This window comes from Oncorhynchus clarkii, chromosome 26 (assembly GCF_045791955.1).
Source record: "Oncorhynchus clarkii lewisi isolate Uvic-CL-2024 chromosome 26, UVic_Ocla_1.0, whole genome shotgun sequence".
Lineage (NCBI taxonomy): Eukaryota > Metazoa > Chordata > Actinopteri > Salmoniformes > Salmonidae > Oncorhynchus > Oncorhynchus clarkii.
The window spans coordinates 7865501-7890170 of NC_092172.1; the positions used below are offsets into that span (position 1 = coordinate 7865501).

The 24670-nt window shown below is 40.5% G+C and overlaps 1 protein-coding gene across 3 annotated transcripts in view; it reads left to right on the forward strand.

Annotated features, from left to right (window-relative positions):
• The first annotated feature begins 826 nt into the window (after window positions 1-826).
• Window positions 827-24670, forward strand: part of LOC139384685 (PHD finger protein 21A-like) — a 50059-nt gene continuing 26215 nt past the window's right edge. The window contains exons 1-5 of one of the 3 annotated variants that reach the window (XM_071129509.1): window positions 827-1096; window positions 9266-9321; window positions 13813-13911; window positions 15063-15095; window positions 15876-15941. In XM_071129509.1, the coding sequence (XP_070985610.1) occupies window positions 9280-9321; window positions 13813-13911; window positions 15063-15095; window positions 15876-15941 (240 nt within the window). In that variant the 5' untranslated portion in view covers window positions 827-1096; window positions 9266-9279. The remainder of the gene's footprint in view (window positions 1097-9265; window positions 9322-13812; window positions 13912-15062; window positions 15096-15875; window positions 15942-24670) is intronic. The other 2 variants (XM_071129508.1, XM_071129510.1) reach the window with 2 other exon arrangements.

A 24670-nucleotide genomic window follows, 5' to 3' on the forward strand; every position in this document is an offset into this window, starting at 1 on the left:
AAAAATCATGTTAGCCACTATTATTGCACACAGAGTGAGTCCAGCAACTTATTATGTGACTTGTGAAGCACATTTTTACTTGGCATTACAAAGGGGTTGACTCAAGTCATTTCAGATTTTAAAAAATTATTGTGTAAAAAAAAAATACACAATTCCACTGTGACAATATCGGGTATTGTGTGAAGATCAGTGGCACAAAATATCAAATTAATTCATTTTAAATTCAGCCTGTAAGCCAACAAAATGTAGAAAAAGTCTGTGCCTGTCAGATAGTCTTACATCATTATCAACCTCAGTTCTTCTAACAAAACATTTTTTTTCTTCTATATATTTAACCTTTATTTAACTAGGCAAGTCAGTTAAGAACATTATTATTTACAATTACATTTATTCACGTTAGTAAGTAACAATATCTGATTTGTACGTGTTTGTCTGTCTGACTATGATCAAAGCTTCTGAATGTGGTATATCATTGCAAAGAGTTGGGGTATTTGTGTCCGACAATTCGTGAAAGTGGTCTGTTACTTTACATACGAAGCGTTTCATCAAGTCTACATCCGGGTTTTTTTCCTAGGCAATGGAGGCATATCACCTCCGTTCCTTAGGCAAAGGGAAATAAATTCGCCGCACCGTCACATAAAGTAGATCCTCTACTAAATGCGATTTCATCTATATTTATACATAGCATCACAATATACTGAATCGATTTAATACTTTAATGATATTATTGAATCAATCAGAGCCATTGGTGACTTGTTTTGTGCTTAGTGCCCCTTAGTTTTCCCTGCCCCGTTCTCGCTCACTCTTCCTACGCGCATTGATGTGCAATGTGCTCAGGATAGGGGGGTGAATGAGATTGACGAAGAGTTCTTGTTCTGTATCTCAGTTTTTCTCTTTATACTCAAATTAAATAGTGGGAAAAATTATCGGGAAAATCACATCATATGCAATGGAGTGTATTTGGATATTAAGTGGATAAATACACGCTCTGGGCGTTTTTCGGTGAAGAAGTACTACGGTGTTTGTAAATATTTATTTAAATAATTTGTGTGAGAAGAGCAGGGTTGGCTGCTGCTCAAGTGAGTAAAAGAGGAGGGTAAGAACATCTCGGGATCTTTCTATTATTATAAGAACTTTCATTTCCATCTCCGCTACTCTCTTTTATCTGATTAATATTGTTGTTTTAGATCAAGTGTATTCGCATTTTAGTCGAAGGAAAGCAGTCGCCGAGCAATCGTTTTGTTCATATATCCATATTCTAGGAGTTGGGTGATATTTTATAAGTGCCTTGCTATTGGAGGGTATTGAACGTAGTGCGTAAAGGGGCTGATTCTAACTTGCGCTAAGCTTTACGCCTCTGTTATACAATAAAAACAACGTTTGCAAAGAATTTCAAAGCACAATTCTAATGTATTTTATTGCGTGGTGAACTGCCGGGCAGTCATCCATTTCAGGTGGATAATAAGATGTTAATAAGTCAATGTGTCTGCTTTTTAGTTTTGCGAATGCTTTGTTGCTTGCCCTCTGTTTCTTTTTTCGCGACGAGTAACACGTAATAGCGCCACAAAAGCGTTAGTGAATGCTATTGAGTAGGTTACCATTTCACGTAAAATAAAAAAAACGTATCACATAAGTTCTTATATTTTATTCCAAAAGAGGGTTGACATGTGCATCCCCTGCTCTTGCGTAGTTCATTTTTTTGTTTCAAGTTTATACCATGTGATATTTAAGTTAATAGTGTTAAAGAACTAAGCCGATTCTCATTGGACAACCAACTTGCTATTTGGAGGAGTAACTCCAGCTCGTGAATTATCTTTAGCTAATTTAGTTATGCCTGCATCAAGTGGAACTCGATAGTTTTTCTCCTGGTGCCCCACATACTAGCCTACTCTGAGAAATAAGAGTATTTACCTACTGAACAAGATATAACTAATTCGCAGGATTCGCTATACAGTTATTTCCCCCCCCCCCCCCCAAATAAATGTGGCCTAGCTGGTGAAATAGTGGGGGTAGTTGTAGGCCCTATTCCAGTCGAACGGCTGAGATTGGAACGCTTGATATTGTATCAGTTTTTCTTAAACGATGTCTTTATTATTAGTTTATTTGAGTGACAGACAGGTGCAGTGACCATCCCATCTGTAGCTTACATTTCTAGTTTTGCATGGCGTTCATGTTTGGCCCCACTTTACATCATGTATTTAGACAGGTGCAGCGGAATTACAATGTAGGAACGCTACTCATTGTTGTACTCACTTACTGCACTGTTGGAGCTAGGAGCACAAGCATTTCGCTACACTCGCAATAACATCCGCTAAATATTTGTATGCAACCAATACAATTTGATTTGATTAAACTGTATGTAGGCCCAGCCTGGTCTCATAGTCTAGACGTAAAATAGTAAACGTAAACCTAGAAACCCAAATTAGTATGATATGTTACGTTTGGTATTGTTACTAAAGACAGACGGTTACTTAACCTGTCAAGGACTGGCGGAACCCCTGCCAGTGAAAGTGCAGGGCGCCAAATTCAAAACAACAAAAATCTCATAATTAAAATTCCTCAAGCATACAAGTATTTTACACCAGCGAAAGCACCACAAACGATTATGTTAGGTCACCACCAAGCCACAGAAAAACACAGCCATTTTTCCAGCCAAAGAGAGGAGTCACAAAAAGCAGAAATAGAGATAAAGTTAATCACTAACTTTTGATGATCTTCATCAGATGACACTCATAGGACTTCATGTTACACAATACATGCATGTTTTGTTTGATAAAGTTAATATAGAGTTTACATTGGCGTTCAGTAGCTCTAAAACATGTGGTGATTGTGCAGAGAGCCACATCAAATTACAGAAATACTCATAATTAACATTGATAAAGATACGACTATTATACATGGAACTTTAGATAAACTTCTCCTTAATGCAACCGCTGTGTCAGATCTAAAAAAAACTTTACGGAGAAAGCAAACCATGCAATAATCTGAGTACAGCCTTTAGACAACAAAGCAGCCAAAAAGATACCCGCCATATTGGGTAGTCAACATTACTCAGAAATAGCATTTTAAATATTCACTTACCTTTGATGATCATCAGAATACACACCCAGGAATCCCAGTTCCACCATAAATGTTTGATTTGTTCGATAATGTCCATCAGTTATGTCCAAATATCTTCTTTTGTTAGGGCGTTTTGTAAACAAATCTAAAAGCACGTTCAGGTCGCGCTGAACGTCGGACGAAAAGTTTTAAAAAATTCCGTTATAGCCCGTAGAAACATGCCAAACTAAGTATGGAATCAATCTATAAGATGTAAAACTTCATTAATGTTCCAACTGGACAATTCCTATGTCTGTACAAATGAAGTGGAACGTAGCTACTTTTCATGTGAGTGCGCCAGACCGAGGCTGTGGCACTCTGCCAGACCACTCACTCAAAGAGCTCTTATGAGCCCCTCCTTTATAGTAGAATCCTCAAAATAGTTTGTAAATACTGTTGACATCTAGTGGAAGCCTTGGGAAGTGAAACATAACTAATATCCCACTGTATCTTCTTTTTTCTTTTTTTTCTTTTTTGAATTTTACCCCCTTTTTTCTCCCCAATTTCGTGGTATCCAATTGTTAGTAGCTACTATCTTGTCTCATCGCTACAACTCCCGTACGGGCTCGGGAGAGACGAAGGTCAAAAGTCATGCGTCCTCCGATACACAACCCAACCAAGCCGCACTGCTTCTTAACATAGCGTGCATCCAACCCGGAAGCCAGCCGCACCAATGTGTCAGTGGCCCGCCACAGGAGTCGCTGGTGCGCGATGAGACAAGGATATCCCTACCGGCCAAACCCTCCCTAACCCAGATGACGCTAGGCCAATCGCCCCACGGACCTCCCGGTCGCGGCCGGTTACGAAAGAGCCTGGGCGCGAACCCAGGCAGTACAGTGCCCTTAACCACTGCGCCACCCGGGAGGCCCCCCACTGTATCTTCAATGGTGGCTGAGTTGAAAAACTACAAAACCTCTGATTTCCCACTTCCTGGTTGGATTTTTGTCTCAGGTTTTTGCCTGCCATATGAGTTCTGTTATACTCACAGAGATCATTCAAACAGTTTTAGAAACTTCAGAGTGTTTTCTATCTAAATTTACTAATTATATGCATATTCTAGCTTTTACAGCTGAGTAGCAGGCAGCTTAATTTGGGCACGTTTTTCATCCAATCTACCCAATACTGCCCCCTACCACAAAGAAGTTAAGGCAAAAACAAAAGTAGGGTGTGTGTATAACGCAAACGTCTAGCAACCCAGCGGTTGCATGTTCGAATCTCATCACGGACAACAATAGCATTTTAGCTTATTAGCACCCATCCAGTCCCGGGTCTGACCCCCTTTCCCTCCAGAACAGCCTACATTCTTCGGGGCATGGATTCTATGCTCAGAGATGCTGTGGTGTTCAAATGTTATTTGACGAACAGAACTGGAAATGAAAGCGATCTATACTGTTCCGGAACAGAACTGTTATTTTAAAAGCATTGTACCCGTTAATTACATAATTTTACGTTCCTGACATTTTTTTTCCAGTCCCCCAAAAATCCAACAAAGTGCCAATGCAAAGCTTTCACTCTGTCACTCAGAAACGTATTTCTGTGTCGGCCTGCCAGTTTGTGTGTAGGTGTAGGCTACCAGCCCCTTCCCCTCTGAAGTATAGGTTACTAGCCTACTGACGATGTTACAAGCGTGATTTCGATATTATGGAGAGATGTTTAATTAGAGAAGAAGGGATTAACATTTTCAATGCTAGTTAAGGATACTATAGTTATCAGGTTTCACATTGGATTTAACTAACTTCAAAAAGGTAAGACGTGTTTTTCATTCTAGTGCTGTTCTGCAAGCTTGTCAGCTAGCTACACTGGTCTGTCCGTAGTGACTGGCAGCACAGTGTTTGTGTTTGTCTTTCATTATGATTAAGCCATGCTGTTAAGCAAAATACAATTAGCTCATAACGACTTTCCTATACAGATTAAATAATGATTCTGTTCAGAACGAAACTATTCGATTTTTAAGTTCCAACCCCCCCTCTCCACACCACTGCCACTGTCTGTTGTCATCCATGCATAGTCACAACTCTACCTACATGTACATACTACCTCAACTAACCGGTGCTCCTGCACATTGACTCTGTACCGGCACCCCCCTGTATATATTGTTATTTTTTTACTGCTGCTCTTTAATTACTTGTTACTTTTATCTCATATTCTTGTCCATCTTTTTTTTGAAACTGCGCTGTTGGTTAGGGTTTCGTAAGTAAGCATTTCACTGTAAGGTCTACACCTGTTGTATTCGGTGCATGTGACTAATACAATTTTATTTGATTGTACGAGTTGCAATTTGTAACTTATTGTACGAATTGAAATTCGTAACATCATATGAAATGGATGATGGACATCCACAAATTAATACATACCATATGAAACGAAACATATCATACTAATTGGAGTGTTCTGGATTTACATTTACTATGTCACGTATACCCCTGAGTCCAGGTTGGTAGGCCTACAACTGTTATACCTATAGTATTAACATTTAGTATGCTCATCATTAATAATTTCAAGGATTTCTGCAGAAAGTACAGGTTTTTAGAAAATAAAGCCACTGTAACTGTTGATGATTTTTCATTGCAATGTCCTAACCCTTGCACTATAAATTGTGCATACCATCAAAGAGTGGACCACGAACAAAACAAAAACAAAAACAACGGTGCAAATGCATTTAATGCATGACATTGTTATGTGCAAATATCACTTGTTTTTTTATTATATGTCTGTAGGCTATGGTGTTCAAGCAATGACATTCCATGACAGCATGGTTTAATCATAATGAAAGACAAACACAAACACTGTGCATGCAAACTGTAACGTTTTTTTAAACATAATTTGAAGCTATACAGTATTGTTTACAAAGTTTTCTGTGGACTAACAATGGACTAAGTGCTTTTTAGTTTTTTGGTTTTGATCATGTTATATTCTTCTAAATCAAGGGATACAGACTATTTCCCTAATTCAAATTACTGGAACTCTTACAGACTTTTAGTAACCTACAGTATGAAAAAGCAGTGTACTTCTCCTAGATCATTTGAATCGTAGATCAGCTTCCTGTACACTAAGGCTGTGAATTACCAGGGACCTCCAGATATTATCTTAATGCTTAGCTCCCGATAGGATATGTATTGCGATGCGACACTGCGATTCTATTGGCGTTTTGATGTTCCAAACATATTGCTCACTATTTGTCTGCTGCTGAGAGACGAGAGAGAGCATGAGAAAACACGTTTTGTTCAGTCATGGAAGTAAAAGTGCTGAAAATACATTGATCACTATTTAAAAAGAAGATGGAGAACAATCTATAGGATGAAAAATACCATAGTTTTTCCGCAGGTACACCCGGCTAGCGCTGGCTAACGCTACATACAGTGCATTCGTAAAGTATTCAGACCACATCACTTTTTCCACACTTTGTTACATTACATTATAGCCTTGTTCTTTTTCCTCAGTAATCTACAGACAATACCCCATAATTACAGTGAAAACAGGTTCTTAGATATTTGTACAAATGTGTGTGTGTATATTATATATATATATATATATATATATATATATATATAAAACTGAAATACCTTATTTACATAAGTATTCAGGCCGTTTGCTGAGACTCGAAATTGAGCTCGGGTGCGTCCTGTTTCCATTGATCATCCTTCAGATCTTTTTACAACATGATTGGAGTCCACCTGTGGTCAATTCCATTGATTGGACATTATTTGGAAATGCGCCCCCCTGTCTATATAAGGTCCCAACAGTTGACAGTGCATGTCAGAGCAAAAACCAAGCCATGAGGTGGATGGAATTGTCTGTAGAGCTTCGATACAGGATTTGGTCGAGGCAGAGATCAGAGGGAAAGGTACCAAAACAATTCAGAAGCATTGAAGGTCCCCAAGAACACAGTGGCCTCCATCATTCTTAAATGGAAAAAGTTTGGAACCACCAAGACTCTTCCTACAGTTGGCCGCCAGGCCAAACAGAGCAATTGGGGGAGAAGGGCCTTGGTCAGGGAGGTGACCAAGAACCCAATGGTCACTCTGACAGAGCTCCAGAGTTCCTCTGTGGCGATGGGAGAACAATCCAGAAGGACAACCATTTCTGCAGCACTCCCCCAATCAGACGGAATCCACTCCTCAGTAAAAGGCACATGACAGCCCGCTTGGAGTTTGCCAAAAGGCACATAAAGACTCTTAGACCATGAGAAACTAGATTCTTTGCTCTGATGAAACCAAGATTGAACTCTTTGGCCTGAATGCCAAGCATCACGTCTGGAGGAAACCTGGCACCATCCCTTCAATGAAGCATGGGGGTGGCAGCATCATGCTGTGGGGATGTTTTTCAGCGGCAGCGACAGGGAGACTAGTCGGGATCATGGGAAAGATGAACGGAGCAAAGTACCGAGAGATCCTTGATGAAAACGTGCTCCAGAGCACTCAGGACCTCAGACTGGGGAGAAGGTTCACCTTCCAACGACCCTAAGCACACAGCCAAGACAACATAGAAGTGGCTTTGGGACAAGTCTCTGAGTGTTCTTGAGTGGCCCAGCCAGAGCCCAGACCCGATCAAACATCTCTGGAGAGACCTGAAAATAGCTGTGAAGCGACACTCCCCATCTAACCTGGCAGAGCTTGAAAGGATCTGCAGAGAAGAATGGGATAAACTCCCCAACTACAGGTGTGCCAAGCTTGTATCATCATACCCACTGAGTAAAGGGTCTGAATACTTATTTTATTTGTGATAAATTAGCATACATTTTTAAAAACCTGTTTTTGCTTTATCATTATGGGGTATTTTGTGTAGATTGATGAGGGGGGGAAACTATTTATTCCATTTCAGAATAAGGTCTGTAACGTAACAAAATGTCAAGGTGAAAAAGTCAAGTTCAAGGTCAAAGTCAAGGAAAAGGTCAAGGTGTCTGAATACTTCCGAAGACACTGTATAGTAGCCCAAAATAATATATAATATTTACCTACTGAACAAAATAAAACTCATTTGCAGGCTTAAGTATACAGTTATTTCCCCCAAATAAATGTGGCCTAGGGATAGGTAACTATCGATTTATTCCCCCATCACTAATGTACACCTGGACTGTGTTTTACCTATATACTCTTTCCCCTGAAGTTGGCATGTTCTCAAGGATAGTGAGTGAAGGATATGAGGAGAGCAGGAGACAGAGAGAGAGAGAGTGAAAAATGGGAGAGGGAGGAAGCCAGTCCACTCAGCCAGGTGGTGAGTCCATGTAATGGCTCCAATGTTATTATTGTTCTCTTGGCACAAGGCCCTGGCCGGAAATCAATCCGCCGGCTGGGAGGCTGTAACACTGCTGCGATTTGACTCGCTCTCTTTCCCAGTTTTCACTCTCTATGAGTTGCTTACACACAGTGTACAAAACTAGCAGGATGTTAGTTTGCACATTCATCTCTTTATTTTCTTAGTGTAACACTTTTGCTTTTGTCCCATTCCTCGCCCCTACCTGGGCTCAAACCAGGGACCCTCTGTACACATCAACAACGGCCTCCCACAAAGCATCGTTACCTATTGCTCAACAAAAGCCGCGGCCCATGCAGAGCAAGGGAAACAACTACTTCAAGGTCTCAGAGCAAGCGACGTCACCGATTGAAACGCTATTAGCGGGCACCCCGCTAACGAGCTAGCCATTTCACACCGGTCACATTAGCATTATAGTTCACTATCAGAAATCAGCAGGTTACTTTTAAATAAGTTGTACAGAATAGCAGAATCTGTATTTAAATGCCAATGATTATCAAACAGTCTTCAAAAAAAAAAAATACTGCATTTGTTTTAGACCACACAATTGTCTAATGTACTATTAATACTTTAAAGGCCCAACCAGGCCTAGAGAAGAGAGGGTAGTCCATACTATCCAAAACATAGTAGAGTGAGATGATGTAAAACAAAAACCAGAAAAAAACAAATTCCAAAACATTATGCGGAATCTTCTCTGGCATATCACAATCTAACGACTTAGTGGAGTAGCCTTGGGCCCTGACGTCTTTGAATGGGCTCTACAGTGAGAGAGAATAGAGAGTGGACAGCAAGTGTTTTGTGCCCCTGCTGTGTGTGAGGAAAGCCCATACTATGACATGCTGCTGGACGTTGTACTGCGACATTATTTAAGTGGAGTGGCTTATCTGATTCATTCTTTTTTTTTGTGTCACAGCTGCCACCCCCTCAATGCAAAATTGGATGGTGTTCAAAACTGAAGACTGTGTGAAGGTAAAGCTATGAACATTTATGATGTGTGTGTGTGTGTTAGGGGTGTGAACGTTTAAATACAATTGGGATCCTTAACACATAACTGAACATTTTAATCACAGTGCAGTTATCACAAAACATATGATTTTACATGTTAGAGTCTAACTAGACGATAGGCTATAAAGGCCTCGGGAAAGTTGTGTAATTTAAATAAAACCAGAGAGGATGATGTAAACTTTAGGCTACTTTGGTGAATTTGCGAGGCATATTAGATAAGACATTGAAAGATACAGATAACCAAGACACACAGTGCGTATTCAGGCCCCTTGACTTTTTTCACATTTTGTTACGTTACAGCCTTATTCAAAAATGGATTAAATATTATATATTTTTTTTCAGCAATCTACACACAATACCCTATAACGACAAAGCGAATAACAGGTTTTCAGATTTTTTGCAAATGTATTAAAAATAAAAAACATACCTTATTTGAGCTGAGTTACGTCCTGTTAACATTGATCATCCTTGAGATGTTTCTACAACTTGATTGGAGTCCACCTGTGGTAAATTCAATTGATTGGACATGATTTGTAAAGGCACACACCTGTCTATATAAGGTCCCACAGTTGACAGTGCATGTCAGAGCCTAAACCAAGCCATATGGTCGAAATAATTGTCCATAGAGCTCCGAGACAGGATTGTGTCGAGGCACAGATCTGGGGAAGGGTAAGAAAACATTTCGGCAGCATTGAAGGTTCCGAAAAATACAGTGGCCTCCATCATTCTTAAATGGAAGAAATTTGGAACGACCAAGACTCTTCCTAGAGCTGGCCGCCCGACCAAACTGACCAATCGGGGAGAAGGGCCTTGATCAGGGAGGTGACCAAGAACCCGATGGTCACTCTGACAGAGCTCCAGAGTTCCTCTGTGGAGATAGTTGTCCTTCTGGAAGGTTCTCCCATCTCTGCAGCACTCCACCAATCAGACCATTATGGTAGAGTGACCAGAGGGAAGCCATTCCTCAGTAAAAGGCACATGACGGATCGCCTGGAGTTTGCCAAAAGGCACCTGAAGACTTAGACCATGAGAAACTAGATTCTCTGGTCTGATGAAACCAAGATTGAACTGTTTGGCATGAATACCAAGCATCACGTCTGGAGGAAACCTGGCACCATTCCTACAATGAATCATGGTGGTGGCAGCCTCATGCCGTGGGCATGTTTTTTAGCGACTGGCAGACTAGTTGGGATCAAGGGAAAGATGAACAGAGAAAAGTACAGAGATCCTTGATGAAAAGCTGCTCCAGAGTGCTCAGGACCTCAGACTGGGGCGAATATTCACCTTCCATCAGGACAACGACCCTAAGCATACAGCCAAGACAACGCAGGAATGGCTTTGGGCAAGTCTTTGAATGTCCTTGAATGGCCCAGCCAGAGCCCGGACTTGAACTTAATCGAACATCTCTGGAGAGACCTGAAAATAGCTGTGCAGCGATGCTCCCCATATAACCTGACAGAGTTTGAGAGGATCTGCAGAGAGGAATGGGAGAAACTCCCCAAATACAGGTGAGCCAAGCTTGTAACATCATACCCAAGAAGACTCAAGGCTGTAATCACTACCAAAGGTGCTTCAACTAAGTACTTAGTAAATGGTCTGAATGCTTATGTAAATGTGATATTTCAGTTATATTTTAAAAATAAATTGGTACAAATTTCTAAACCTGTTTCTGTTTTGTCATAATGGGGAATTGTGTGTAAAATTGATGAGTAAAAAAAACTATTTAATCAATTTTAGAATAAGGCTAATGTAACAATGTGCAAAAGGTCAAGGGGTCTGAATATTTTCAGAAGGCACTGTATGCACACCTCTCTCCCACACGCTGGCTCGCCTGCTCTTTCTCTTTGCTAATGATGCGAGATACAGCATACCATTTGCTAGATGCAGCTTTTGATTGCCTAGTGCAATAGTTCTGACTTCGTCTACTTGGTGTCCGACCTGCCTATACTGTGCCCCTCCCCTCTCTCATCGTCCCTCGCTAGTTCGCTTTGAAAGATGCGAGCGTATGTGTTCACTCATCCCTTGGAAAACAGTGTGCACAGTCATTTTAGCTTGGACTTCATGCTAATTAAAGCTGCTTTCTCTGATCTTTACACCACACCTACACCCACACACACACACACACACACACACATACAGCACCCCGAGCTTGGCACACTCCCCACATAACACGCACACCCCAACTTAGCTGTCACAATCTTGACACTCAGCGATAGGAGTCAACACCGGGATGTCGACATGCAAGGAGTCGAGGAATCAATTATTTTGGAGTCAACTTTCCACCTCTACGTCCTCGCCGTTACCAGTTGGAAAAATGAGAAAGGCAAATGACAACAGCGAAGTCCTGTATGGCCGTACATAGAGAAGTTAAACGGGAAGGTGGTGAAATGCAAACTTTGGTGGAATTGAGGTACGGTAATGGTAGTACAGGTGCAAAGCCTTAATCATCAGAAAGGGACGCACCAGGAGACCCAAACCTTTGCTGGCAGCAGCACAGCTGCATTGTGAATTCACGTGGAATTTTAATGACATTTTCTTGTCGTTTTAATGGGAACCCGCGAAAAGATTGGTTGTTTTAAACTTTAAAAAAAAATATATTTGTCACGTGTGTGTGTGTATACAGTTGAAGTCAGAAGTTTACATACACCTTAGCCAAATACATTTAAACTCAGTTTTTCACAATTCCTGAAATGTAATCCTAGTAAACATTCCCTGTCTTAGGGTCAGTTAGGATCACCACTTTATTGTAAGAATGTGAAACGTCACAATAATACTAGAGAGAATCTTTTATTTCTCTCATCACATTCCCAGTGGGTCAGAAGTTTTCATGCACTCAATTAGTATTTGGTAGCATTGCCTTTTAAATAGATTAACTTGGGTCAAATGTTTCGGGTAGCCTTCCACAAGCTTCCCACAATAAGTTGGGTGAATTTTGGCCCATTACTCCTGACAGAGCTGGTGTAACTGAGTCAGGTTTGTAGGCCTTCTTGCTCGCACACGCTTTTTCAGTTCTGCCCACAAATGTTCTATGGGATTGAGGTCAGGGCTTTGTGATGGCCACTCCAATACTTTGTTGTCCTTAGGCCATTTTGCCACAACTTTGTATGCTTGGGGTCATTGTCCATTTGGAAGACCCATTTGCGACCAAGCTTTAACTTCCTGACTGATGTCTTGAGATGTTGCTTAATTTTCCTCCCTCATGAGCCATCTATTTTGTGAAGTGCACAAGTCCCTCCTGCAGCAAAGCCCCCCCACAACATGATGCTGCCACCTCCGTGCTTCACGGTTGGGATGGTGTTCTTCAGCTTGCAAGCCTCCCCCTTTTTCTTCCAAACATAACAATGGTCAAACAGTTTTATTTTTGTTTCATCAGACCAGAGGACATTTCTCCAAAAAGTACAATCTTTGTCCCCATGTGCAGTAGCTAACCGTAGTCTGACTTTTTATGGTGGTTTTGGAACAGTGGCTTCTTCCTTGCTGAGCAGCCTTTCAGATTATGTCGATATAGGACTCGTTTTACTGTGGATATAGATACTTTTGTACCTGTTTCCTCCAGCACCTTCAATGTCCTTTGCTGTTTTTCTGGGATTGATTTGCACTTTCGCACCAAAGTACGTTCATCTCTAGGAGACAGAACGCGTCTCCTTCCTGAGTGGTATGACGGCTGCGTGGTCCCATGGTGTTTATACTTGCATACTATTGTTTGTACACATGATCGTGGTACCTTCAGGCGTTTGGAAATTGCTCCCAAGGATGAACCAGACTTGTGGAGGTCTACAATTTCTTTCCCTGAGGTCTTGGCTGATTTCTTCTGATTTTCCCATAATGTCAAGCAAAGAGGCACTGAGGTTGAAGGTAGGCCTTGAAATACATCAAAAGGTACACCTCCAATTCACTCAAATGATGTCAATTAGCCTATTAGAAGCTTCTAAAGCCTTGACATAATTTTCTGGAATTTTCCAAGCTGTTTAAAGGCACAGTCAAACTTCTGACCCACTGGAATTGTGATACAGTGAAATAATCTGTCTGTAAACAATTGTTGGAAAAATGACTTGTAGATGACCAACCAACTTGCCATAACAAGAAACTTGTGGAGTGATTGAAAAACAAATTTTAATGACTCCAACCTAAGTGTATGTAAACTTCCGACTTCAACTGTATGTGTGTGTGTGTGTGTGTGTGTGCATATATGTGTATATATATATATATATATACAGGTTTATAAACTAATAATTAAATGTTCAATGTGAAGTGTTTTGGAAATGTCTACTTTAACGTCCACCTTTACTCAAGGTGGTAGATAACATCTCCATTTTTACAGTGTTCTATGGCCTGATACCATGTCATTGCTTTGTTGTCAGCACAACTTGATTTCACTGTCACAAGTCTTTATGTTGACATATTAGTATTGTTGTTGAATGAAGGGATAAAATATCCTTCTTCCTGGCTGAACAGGCTGAAAGCTGTCCAGGACTGAGCTTCCGACAGAAAGGATCAATGATGGAATTACAGACCCTCCAAGAGGCCCTGAAAGCGGAAATACAGGTTCATCAGGTAATGGGACTATGCGTTTCTCTGCTTTTCTGCCGTTTAACCACCAGTTGGTAACTTCCTTAACCTGGAAATTATCATCAGAGGTGTTTTCTGGAGGAAAGTTGGTAACACACCAAACTGTGCAACAGAATATGGTTGTTTTGTTTGTTAATTCACTCCATCAGATTCTTGCCCTCAGACTGCTGCATGAATACTTCCTCCTTAGACTCATCCTATATGTCTGCTTATCCACCGTCCTTCTCTACTCTGCTTCCCCCAGCCTCTTCCTTCAGCGATTGTCCTTTTAAGTATGGTTTAGTGTTGGCTTTGGGTCAGAAAAATATACTTCATCCTGTTAATGTATACTCTACACTCTTAGACAAAAAAGGTGCTATCTGGAACCTAAAAGGGTTCTTCGGCTGTCTCCGTAGGAGACATGCACTCAATGCATGTCATTCAATGCAGAACCCTTTCCAAAGAGGGTTCTACATGGAACAAAAAAGGGTTCTCCTATGGGGACAACTGACGAACCCTTTTGTAACACTTTTTTTGTAAGAGTGTATACTCTGTAGTCTTATTAGTTGTATTTTCCTGCCATCCATAATGTTTCTGTTTTGAGGTTTGGTGCGTGATACCCTTCATCTGGTTCAACTCAAATGCAGAAACTAGAAACATGAAGAAAACTTATCCCCACACATCTATCACTAGCCAGATGTGCTCCTTTATAGAAACATGTGTTCATTGCTATGAGACTGATCATATGTTCAGTGTAGTCCGTATAGTGCTCCTATTCGCAACCACTGAATGTACCTCTCGGTGTGGCCCATCCAGTTGAGCATGAACCTCCTTGTTTGTCTGGAATGGATTGTACAGTGGGGAGCTATGAATGTGTTCCAAGGTTGCAGTATTGGAAGGTGCCTCTGGGGGCCACTGTGTCTACAGTTTGTATGGCTGTGACAACAAGAAGGCATTAGGCACTGCAACGTTTAAAGGGGGAGGGTGAGCGAAAGGAGCGTTCTCTTAGGAAACATGTAAAACCTTTTCTCAAACCATTACGAAGCATGTGACATGTTAGGAACAAGTGGCACAGCCTCTCTCATTGTAATATATTATGTGTATCAATGAAATTGTTATGTGGTTGTTGATAACTTTCTATGATTTCTCTCTCACAGAAACTAGTGTCCCAGATGAAGCAGGATCCACAGGTAAGCCCCTCCTGTCTCCAAGACAGTTGTACCAGATTGCTAGGCCCAAATACAGTATACGTTTTGGGGTTGACATTAGTTTAATTACTACAGAACAGTTCCGTCTGTTCAGAGGTTTTCAATCTTTTGAAAGAATGTAGTATCCCTATTACTCAGTCTACACAGTTGAAAAATAGGATTTAAAACAGCCAAAGAGGAAAACCGGATAAAAGGCAAGATATGATGTCCTTGTCACTGGGGCTCAGAGGTTTTAGATGTGCTCCAAATTCCACCTCTTCTACTTCACGCTGTCAATTTTGAGAACAGCCTTAAACTCCCCAGAGCTCTTCTATCTCTGTAGTATCCGCCCACCATACTTTATCATCCTGCAGCCCTTTTTACAGGGACTCTGCTGTAGCAGCAGCCCATCCCACATTTCAGTGGTGTCCCTACATCCCAGCTCTGAGTTCCCCCTCATGTGGCTGACAGCTGTGGCTGTGGTAGCCCAGTGACGTGAGGGGAGTGGATTACTCTTTCCACCTCACTTCGCTCGTCCCGTGGAAAACGGTGTGCACAGTCATTTTTAGCTTGGACTTCATGCTAGTTAAAGCTGCTGTCTCTGCTCTTTACACCTACACCCACGCACACAAACACAGCACCCCGAGCTTGGCACACTCCCCACATAGCACGCACATCCAACTCAGCTGTCACAAATGAGCAGTTCTTTACAGCTATGTATAAGGGAGCTATAACAAGCTTGTTGCTCTCTGTTTTTTTTTTTTCTTTTTTTTTTTGTTGCAGAATGCTGATTTGAAGAAGCAGCTCCATGAACGTCAAGCAACGATCACAGCACTGAGTGAGAAGCAGGTAGGCAACTGAAACAGGAGAGGAGACCTGTGGGTGGCTCTGGGATTTCGTGTACCATCTCACTGAAACACACCAAGGTCTTCCCCACTCTTACATTACTGCACTGTGTATTAAAATGCTAGAGGTTTCTTCGCATGACAGAGCCTACTTTCACTTCCTGCCAGAGCTTTCCTTTCTTTTTTCTCTGTCCTTGTCTCTTTCTTGAGTGGGCCTAGACAAGTCAATGTGGCAGATCTAAGAGTCCTGCATGCCACTGCACATGATGGATGATTTCTGTAGAGTTGAGGGTGTGAGCCTGGGATCACTTTGAGTTGGGTTTTGTCTCCTGCTTGAGGCTAAGGGCTTAGAGTAGGTTTCTGACTGATCCAGTTTCATGGTACGAAAAAGCAGCACTCTCTGACGCTGTTAACATTCACATCCATTGACAACCATGGGATAGGCAGAGATAAGAGTCATTTGAGACTTTAACAGTTTATCAGACCGATGTACAGCAGTGGTGTAAACTACTTAAGTAAATATACTTAAGTACTACTTAAGTAGTTTTTGGGAATATCTGTTAGTGATGCACCGATATGATACTTTTGGCCGATTCCGATATTTTCCTTGCCTAAAAAAACGATACCAATATTTAAGATTTTAGCAGCCTTTTTAAGCATTCTAGTACAGGTAAATAGTTCAAACACACAAATGGACGCAGCAGTCTAATTAACTGCATCTCAGTGCAAGATGTGTTACAGCCTGGATTCGAACCAGGGACTGTAGTATCACATCCAGCCGTGATTGGGAGTCCCATAGGGTGGCGCACAATTGGCCCAGCGTCGTCCGGGTTTGGCCGGGGTTAGGCTATCATTGTATATAAGAATTTGTTCTTAATTGACTTGCCTAGTTAAATAAAGGTTACACACACACACACACCACACTGACCAAAAAGTTCATCGTTGGCATTTACGTTTGTCCCCATTACCAGTAAAACATAAATCAAACCTATTTCTTTCACTTACTTGCTGTGCTGTTTCATTGTTCAGTCGTCACATTCTCAATCAGGATTTCTATGGAATGGCATTTGGGTCTTTGCGTGTCAAAAAATATACTATTTAACACGATTTGACGTGTCCAATAACATGATTTGACGTGTCCAATAACATGATTTGACGTGTCCAATAACACGATTTGACCAATCAGGACCTGAATATGACTACACGCCGCATAATACTTTAACGCGTTCATTAACTTTTTACGTAGTTATTACACATTGATTACACTATCACTCGTATTTCATATTTCACAACGATTCATCGATACATATGCTATGATGCTGGTAAAGTTGTCTCGCGCACCTACAGTGCTAGTCATAAAAAAAAGCTAGCTAGCTCATGAATGCAAACAATGTTCATCCCCGAAAACATAGGAAAACGACATAATCTGTTTCAGTACCTTTATAGTTAGCTAGCTAACTATATAGCTAGGTGCCTTCTACAATAACCCTAATTTATAAGACCGTTCTTAATTGATTAATGGTGGTCGGACCCATCTATGTGAAGCTAGCCACAATAAGGATTAGCCACAACAGTGGACTTTGCGGTTAGCCTTCAAAATAAAAGTATGGCATAATTCTACAATTTGTATTAATTTGCATCACTGTCAGTGACATACTTTTATTTTGAAGGCAAACCGCAAATTCCACTATTGTGCGTAATGCTCATTGTGGCTAGCGTCACAACACATAACCCGGTCCAGTAGAACCTCGAGTTTCAAGCTACAATAGTCATTTACAACATTAACAATGTCTACACTGTATTTCGGATCAATTTGATGTTATTTTAATGGACAAAAATGAGCTTTTCTTTCAAAAACAAGTGACCCCAAATGTTTGAACGGTAGTGTATATATAATTTTTTTGTTGCCAACTTTTAATTCATTACATTCATAAAGAAAATGATGTACTTTTTACTCCATACATTTTCCCTGACATCCAAAAGTACTCGTTACATTTTGACAGAAGATCCGTCCAATTCACACACTTATCAAGAGAACATTCCTGGTCATCCCTACTGCCTCTGATCTAGCGAACTCACTAAACACAAATGCTTTGTTTTTAAATGTTGGAGTGTGCCCCTGGCTATCTATAAATCTAGTAGTATTTTACTGGGGGACTTTTACTTGAGTCGTTTTCTAATAACTTTTTATGGCTGCAGGGGCAGTATTGAGTAGCTTGGATGAAAGGTGCCCATATCAAACGACCTGCTCCTCAGTCATAGTTGCTAATATTTGCATATTATTATTATTAGTATTGGATAGAAAACACTCTGAAGTTTCTAAAACTGTTTGAATGATGTCTGTGAGTATAACAGAACTCATATTGGCAGGCAAAATCCTGAGTTGAAATCAAAACAGGAAGTCAGAAATCTGAGCTTGTATGTATTCACCACAGTCCGAAATGAAATCCCCTTGAGATATGAATGATGTTGCACTGCCTAGGGGTTCCACTAGATGTCAACCATCAATAGAAATTATAATGAGGCTTCTATGTTGTTGTGGGAGTGAATGAGAGCAGAATATATCAGATGTCCATCAAGCAGCCATTTTGTGATCGTGCTTTTTCCCGGTAGTCACTTGCGTTCCATTGCTCACGATGACCAGAAGGAGTACTCCGGTTGGAACTTTATTGAAGCTATATGTTAAAAACATCCTAATGATTGATTCTGTACTTAGTTTGAAATGTTTCTTCAACTGGTAATATCACTTTTTGAAGTTTTTGTCCGATATAACGCTGACCAGAATTAGCGTTTGGATATGTATACCAAACGTGCTAACAAAAGAAGGTATTTGACATAAATAACAGACATTTTTGAACAGAACAAACATTTATTGTGGACCTGGGATTCCTGGAGTGCTTTCTGATGTAGATCATCAAAGAATATTTATCCTGTAATTTCTTGTTTATGTTGACGCCATCTTTGCGGCTGTGGTGTTTTTAAATTGAGCGCCGTCTCAGATTATTGCATGCATTTCTTTTTCCGTAAAGCTTCTTGAAATCTGACACAGCGGTTGCATTAAGGAGAGGTATATCTATAATTCCATGTGTATAACTTGTATTATCATCTACATTTATGATGAGTATTTCTGTTGAATGATGTGGCTATGCAAAATCCCTTGATGTTTTTGGAACTAGTGAATCTAACGGGCCAATGTAAACTCATTTAAAAAAATATATAAATATGAACTTTATCAAACAAAACATGCATGTATTGTGTAACATGAAGTCCTATGAGTGTCATCTGATGAAGATAATTCAAGGTTAGTGATTCATCTTATCTTTATTTCGGATTTTTCTGAATGCTATATTTTGCTGGAAAATGGCTGTGCTTATTGTGGTTTGGTGGAGACCTAACATAACCGTTTGTAGTGCTTTCGCTGAAAAGCCTATTTGAAATCAGACACTTTGGTGGGATTAACAATGAGAATAGCTTTAAAATGATATAAGACACATGTATGTTTTAGGAATTGTAATTATGAGATTTCTGTGGTTTGAATTTGGCGCCCTCTATTTTCACTGGTAGTTGTCATATCGATCCCGGTATCGGGATTGCAGCCATAACAGGTTTTAAGGTACCTTTTACTTTTACTCAAGTATGACAATTGTGTACTTTTTCCACCACTAATATACAGTATATTTGTTATTGACTTACAAGTACAACTGGCATGCATGTAGGCTAGTGTTTAGTGAATTTGCCCCTCAACCTCCATTAACATATTCTTGTAAGAGGCTTTGTTTTGGTGATTTGAACTGAACCTGGCTTTTGGAGATGATGTTTTTCCTCTTAATCACTTTGCTGCATATATACTTACCCTGTTATTGTGGATAAGTCTTGGGAATGACAAAGGTTTCTATTGAACTCTGTTTACAATGTCCCTGTTGTCTCGTTTTCTTTACAGACTAAAGGAAGGGGTGTGATTTCTGTAGACGTGTCCCATTTCTTTCCGCCTGTCACTTATCGATCGTCCTCTCTCCAGGCCCTTTGTCGGCTCGACCGACGAGGTTTTTAAAACGTCAAATTTAAATGCTGTTTGGGAAAGGGCCTGTATTCACTTTCAAAAAGAGAAATAATTGGCATGGTATTTGTGCAGAGGCCGGCACTTTTTTTGTACCTTAATTGAGGCTGTTTGTGTTGCTGTATTAGTTTTGAGAACCCTTAAGCTTTATGTTTGTTTAATGGTTTGTGCTATGCGAGTAGTTGGTCATATACTCACTGTGGAGGCATGGGTATCTGATCTGAAGAGTAGTTTAACACCTATTGAGAGTTGTTATTTGAGAATCAAGGAGAACATTCTACTGGAATTAGCATCAAACCTGCATCCCCATAGTCCCATCCAGACACTGCTTGTGGCGGTGCACTTTCTCAATCTATTCTTATTTCCCCCTCAAGATATGCTTATTAATACAAGGTTGCTGTTGCAGTCTCTCCTGTATTCACTTTACATGGAGTCAATGTCTTCATGATTTAACTTACATGAAATGAATCCACGCCTTGCGTGGACAAATATATTTGTCACTCGTGTGTGTGTGCACATTAGTGCTAAGCGATTAGTGCTTTTAGATTTTTGAGGTTGGTTCTGTTTCAGTTCGATTATAAAAATAAATATATATATATATATAATTATCAGTTTTCGGGTTTCGATCATTTTTTTTGGTTGAATGCGGTAACACAGAATAAGCCGTTAATAAAAGGCCCATGATGGTAGTGACTGCCCATTACTGCTGATCACGTATTAACCATTGTTTATTCACCTTACTTTAATTTCATAAAACATTTGTGTTTTTTTACATTTGTTTTATTTGATTGCTTTATTATTTCATTCCTAGTCATCTCTGTAGAACTGCCTGTACTGTGACAAAGTCACTATTTTTAGTAGTTCTTTAAAGTAAATAAGTCATACTGAATACCAATTATCAACCACTTAGATCAGGGATGGGCAACTGATTAGGGATGGGCCAGTTCCCGACTACACAAGCGGGTCCCGATCCAGAATTCAAAATAATGTCACGGGTCGAATCAGATATGAATCTCTCGAGGTACGTGTCATTTAAAATTACTTTTCCAGAAGAACCCATATAGTAAAAAAACGCGACTGCTGCAGTAGAGGGAGCGAGAGAGAAATTGTATAATTTATGTTGCTGCTCTTTGCTTTTCACGTAGGTGGCACGTGTTGCTTGTTGTTGTTGGCCAATCATAAGCCATCAAAAAAGGCAATAGGCTATTCATAGAGCATCTGTGTGGGGCATAAGTTAGGAGCTATCTATTCAATGGAAGATGGAATTAAAATGATGGAATTGGAAGTTTAAGGAGAAGGATTGGCTACAACGACCAAGAGCCAAAAAGGTAGGCTGCTACTACTATATTCTGAATGGAGTTGTTGTTGTTTAACTGTAGAACAAAAAAAGCACATGCAGCCTTAATTAGCCTACCTAGCTAGCTTAAATATCTTCTCCCGGATTGAAGACAAGTACTATGTAATCATATTAGATGATGAATAACTTAGCTATGGCAGCTATTAGTCTACTATAGCGTGAGCTGGCTTGGTTGGTTGCAGTCTCATCTCTCCCTTCCTCCTCCCTGTGTATGAGCCTACACACACAGCACGGCCCCTGCTAGAGCGTCACTTCTCTCTACCTCCTCTCCCTCGCACTTTATCCGCTCCGGTTAATAAAGTAGCATAACATTTTACTTTTCTGCTGCTTCCCTCACTCAGATCGGACTGGGTCTGGATCCAACCAGGCCAATATGGAATGAGTCTAGTTGTCCTCAGGTCCGTCTGGAATGGGTCTCTATATTGTAAAAATGTACTTATTCATATTGGGTCCGGTTGGGAAAGCCCCAGGACCATTTCAGAACGGGTCCAACTTTTTTTGGACCAGTGAAAGCCTCTAGTTTCAACTTACTGTTGCAAGTTAGAATAGTAGCATACACAAGGTGCAATTTCGTAATTTGGCTGTCCATTAGCAGTTTTTCTCTTATGTCAGTCACTGATAGTCACTCAATTAGCACATGTCAGCGAAAAAATGTTGATTGGTAAGTCAAGTGGCCAGCTATCTAAACTTAGTAATCATGGTCGAATTACCAGCCTGGGGACCCCCATTTGATTTTGTTAGTCAGCCTCACTCAAATGTCATATAAATAACTGCAAACATTTCTCTCCACCCTATGGCAAAATGTGTAGTATTGCAACAAACTTGCTTTAAAACTACTACATTTTCTCTACGTCCCGTGGCAAAATGTGTAGACTTGTACAAAATGAACTCTAAAACGTAAACATTTTCTCGTCTGTCTTGCAGGAGACTACTAAAATATTGAGCTTGCAATGCGGTAGGGGGGGGGTATTCACATGTGGGTATGTAGTGGATGTCACGCTGCCTGCTTAGTGAGTACCACTTCCTCCCGATTCGGCGCAAACTCGGGACCTCTGCCTTGCTAGCACATGTGATCGTCCTCCCTCAAGCGTCTTAGCCGATCGCGCCACCTCAAAAAGCTAGCGAAAGAGGCAACACAAGTGGGACACATAAGGCCGAGGAGTAAGTTTCACACGTGTTCATGTGCTACAGGTACGCAGACCGGCGAGCAACTGCGACCCCTCATGAGGAGTTCCGTTTTTAGTTGCCCATCCCTGACTTAGCTCATGTATTTTCAGGTAGAGATACCTCGTTAAGCTCTCTGGGATATGTGGGACGGTAGCGTCCCACTTGGCCAAAAGCCAGAGAAAATGCAGAGCGCCAAATTCTTTATAAATTCCTATAAAAATGACACATGTAAGATACCAAATTAAAGCTACACGTGTTGTGAATCCAGCCAACATGTCAGATTTTAAAAAGGCTTTTCGGCGAAAGCAAACAGTGCTATTATCTGAGGATAGCACCTCCATAAACAATTGGAGAAAAAAAAAGTGACCTAAAAAAACAATCTGAATGGTTTGTCCTCGGGGTTTCGCCTGCTACATAAGTTATGTTATACTCACAGACATGATTCAAACAGTTTTAGAAACTTCAGAGTGTTTTCTATCCAAATCTACTAATAATATGCATATCTTATCTTCTGGGGATGAGTAGCAGGCAGTTGAATTTGGGCATGCTTTTCATCCAAAATTCTAGAGAAGTTAAACAACTGCTCTCTAGCCATCTCGATTGCACATTCTTCTCTCTTCTCTCTCTCCGTGTCTTCCCCACACTAACGTAGCAAGCGTAAAAGAAGTAGGCGCTCAATGTATTATGGTCACTGTAGTTAGTTTAGCGCAGAAAACGTGGTAATTATGTAGAATATTGGCCTTTTGGAAAATACAACTCCCTACTACATCGCACAGTTCAGGCATAGCACTCTCTGTACTGTCTCTTGCCCGGTGCTGAAAGACAGGACACCTGCTGACGGAGTGTGAATAATACCAGGTTCATTTAACAAGGGTGGCAGGCTGCTCTGGCCAAGTATTTCAGCAGCTCAGCTATGAATTTTTAAAAGTGTTTTCTGTAAATTCACACGAGCAGCCGATTTTATATTCTATGACGTGTGGGGCCTCCACTAAGTCGATGTCGGATGAGCGTAGCTTATCACAGGAACGATTAGATTATCATTCCATAGAGCATTTACATTTTTTTTATCATACTGAACTATTCGTTGTCTGTATGAATAGAGGTCCTTTGAGGGGATTACTTCATTTCAGCACTATGTGTGATAGACAAATAGTCAATCTGAGGATTTTCCGCTGAAATTAGTCACACCAGTGCTTTTGGCCACACGACCTCCACCACTGTATTGTAACCAGAAAGAATGAAATATTTAAGCACTGACTGAAGGTCAGGTTGGTTGTGTGTGGAGAAACCTGCAGGCCATTTCATGGACCTGAGCTGTTTTCATCTAGTTTTTCACACTGTTCGAGAGGATTCTAGCTGACTTATTTGCTGGACTGGCTTGATTGGGAGTTAGATACTGCAATGCTCTTGAGGAATATAGTTTTGACATAAGTTGTGTAACACAGCATTTGACGTTCTGCTTATAAACGTATAAATCGTTATTTAAATTGTTTTGTTAACAAGCTTTTGAAAAAGGTCATTATAAGCAATTCATTCTTGTTAGGACCTTCGCTTAGCCCCCATAATGCACGGATGACTTATTTTATGAGTGGAGAAACTTTTCCAGAAACCGTTTAGTTAAAATGTCCTGGACGATTAGCGTTCCACACATCAGCAGTTTTCATTATGTGGACTGAAAAGATGTAAACTCTCTCTCACAATTAATGAAAAGGCTCAACTCCGGGGATGGTACCCCCATCGGGGCTATGGAAGCAGCCATGCTGTGCTTCTATAAGTCATGCTGCAATGATCCAGCCGTCGATTTCAGACTGGGTTCGTCTTTAGCACAGTTGAAAACCCTTAAAAATGTGTTTTATTTTAATTGATTCCTGTATTTTTTATTTTTTCCCCTAACTCTCCCCTGTCCCCCATTTACAGTATTTTTTTCCACACTAGTCTCTCAGCACTGTATCTATGTGTCAGTGTGAAGTGTTATAATCAGAGTTGACAGCACAGTTCTTTCAACATTTTGATAAGAAGTAACAAAGTAGTAAAAAAACAGACATAAATCTCACTTCTTGGAGTTAAAATAAACTGCCATGCGTTTTGCAGGGGTCGATACTAGGACCTGTTTTTCTACGATTTTATATAAACGCTATTGGGCAATCTGTTA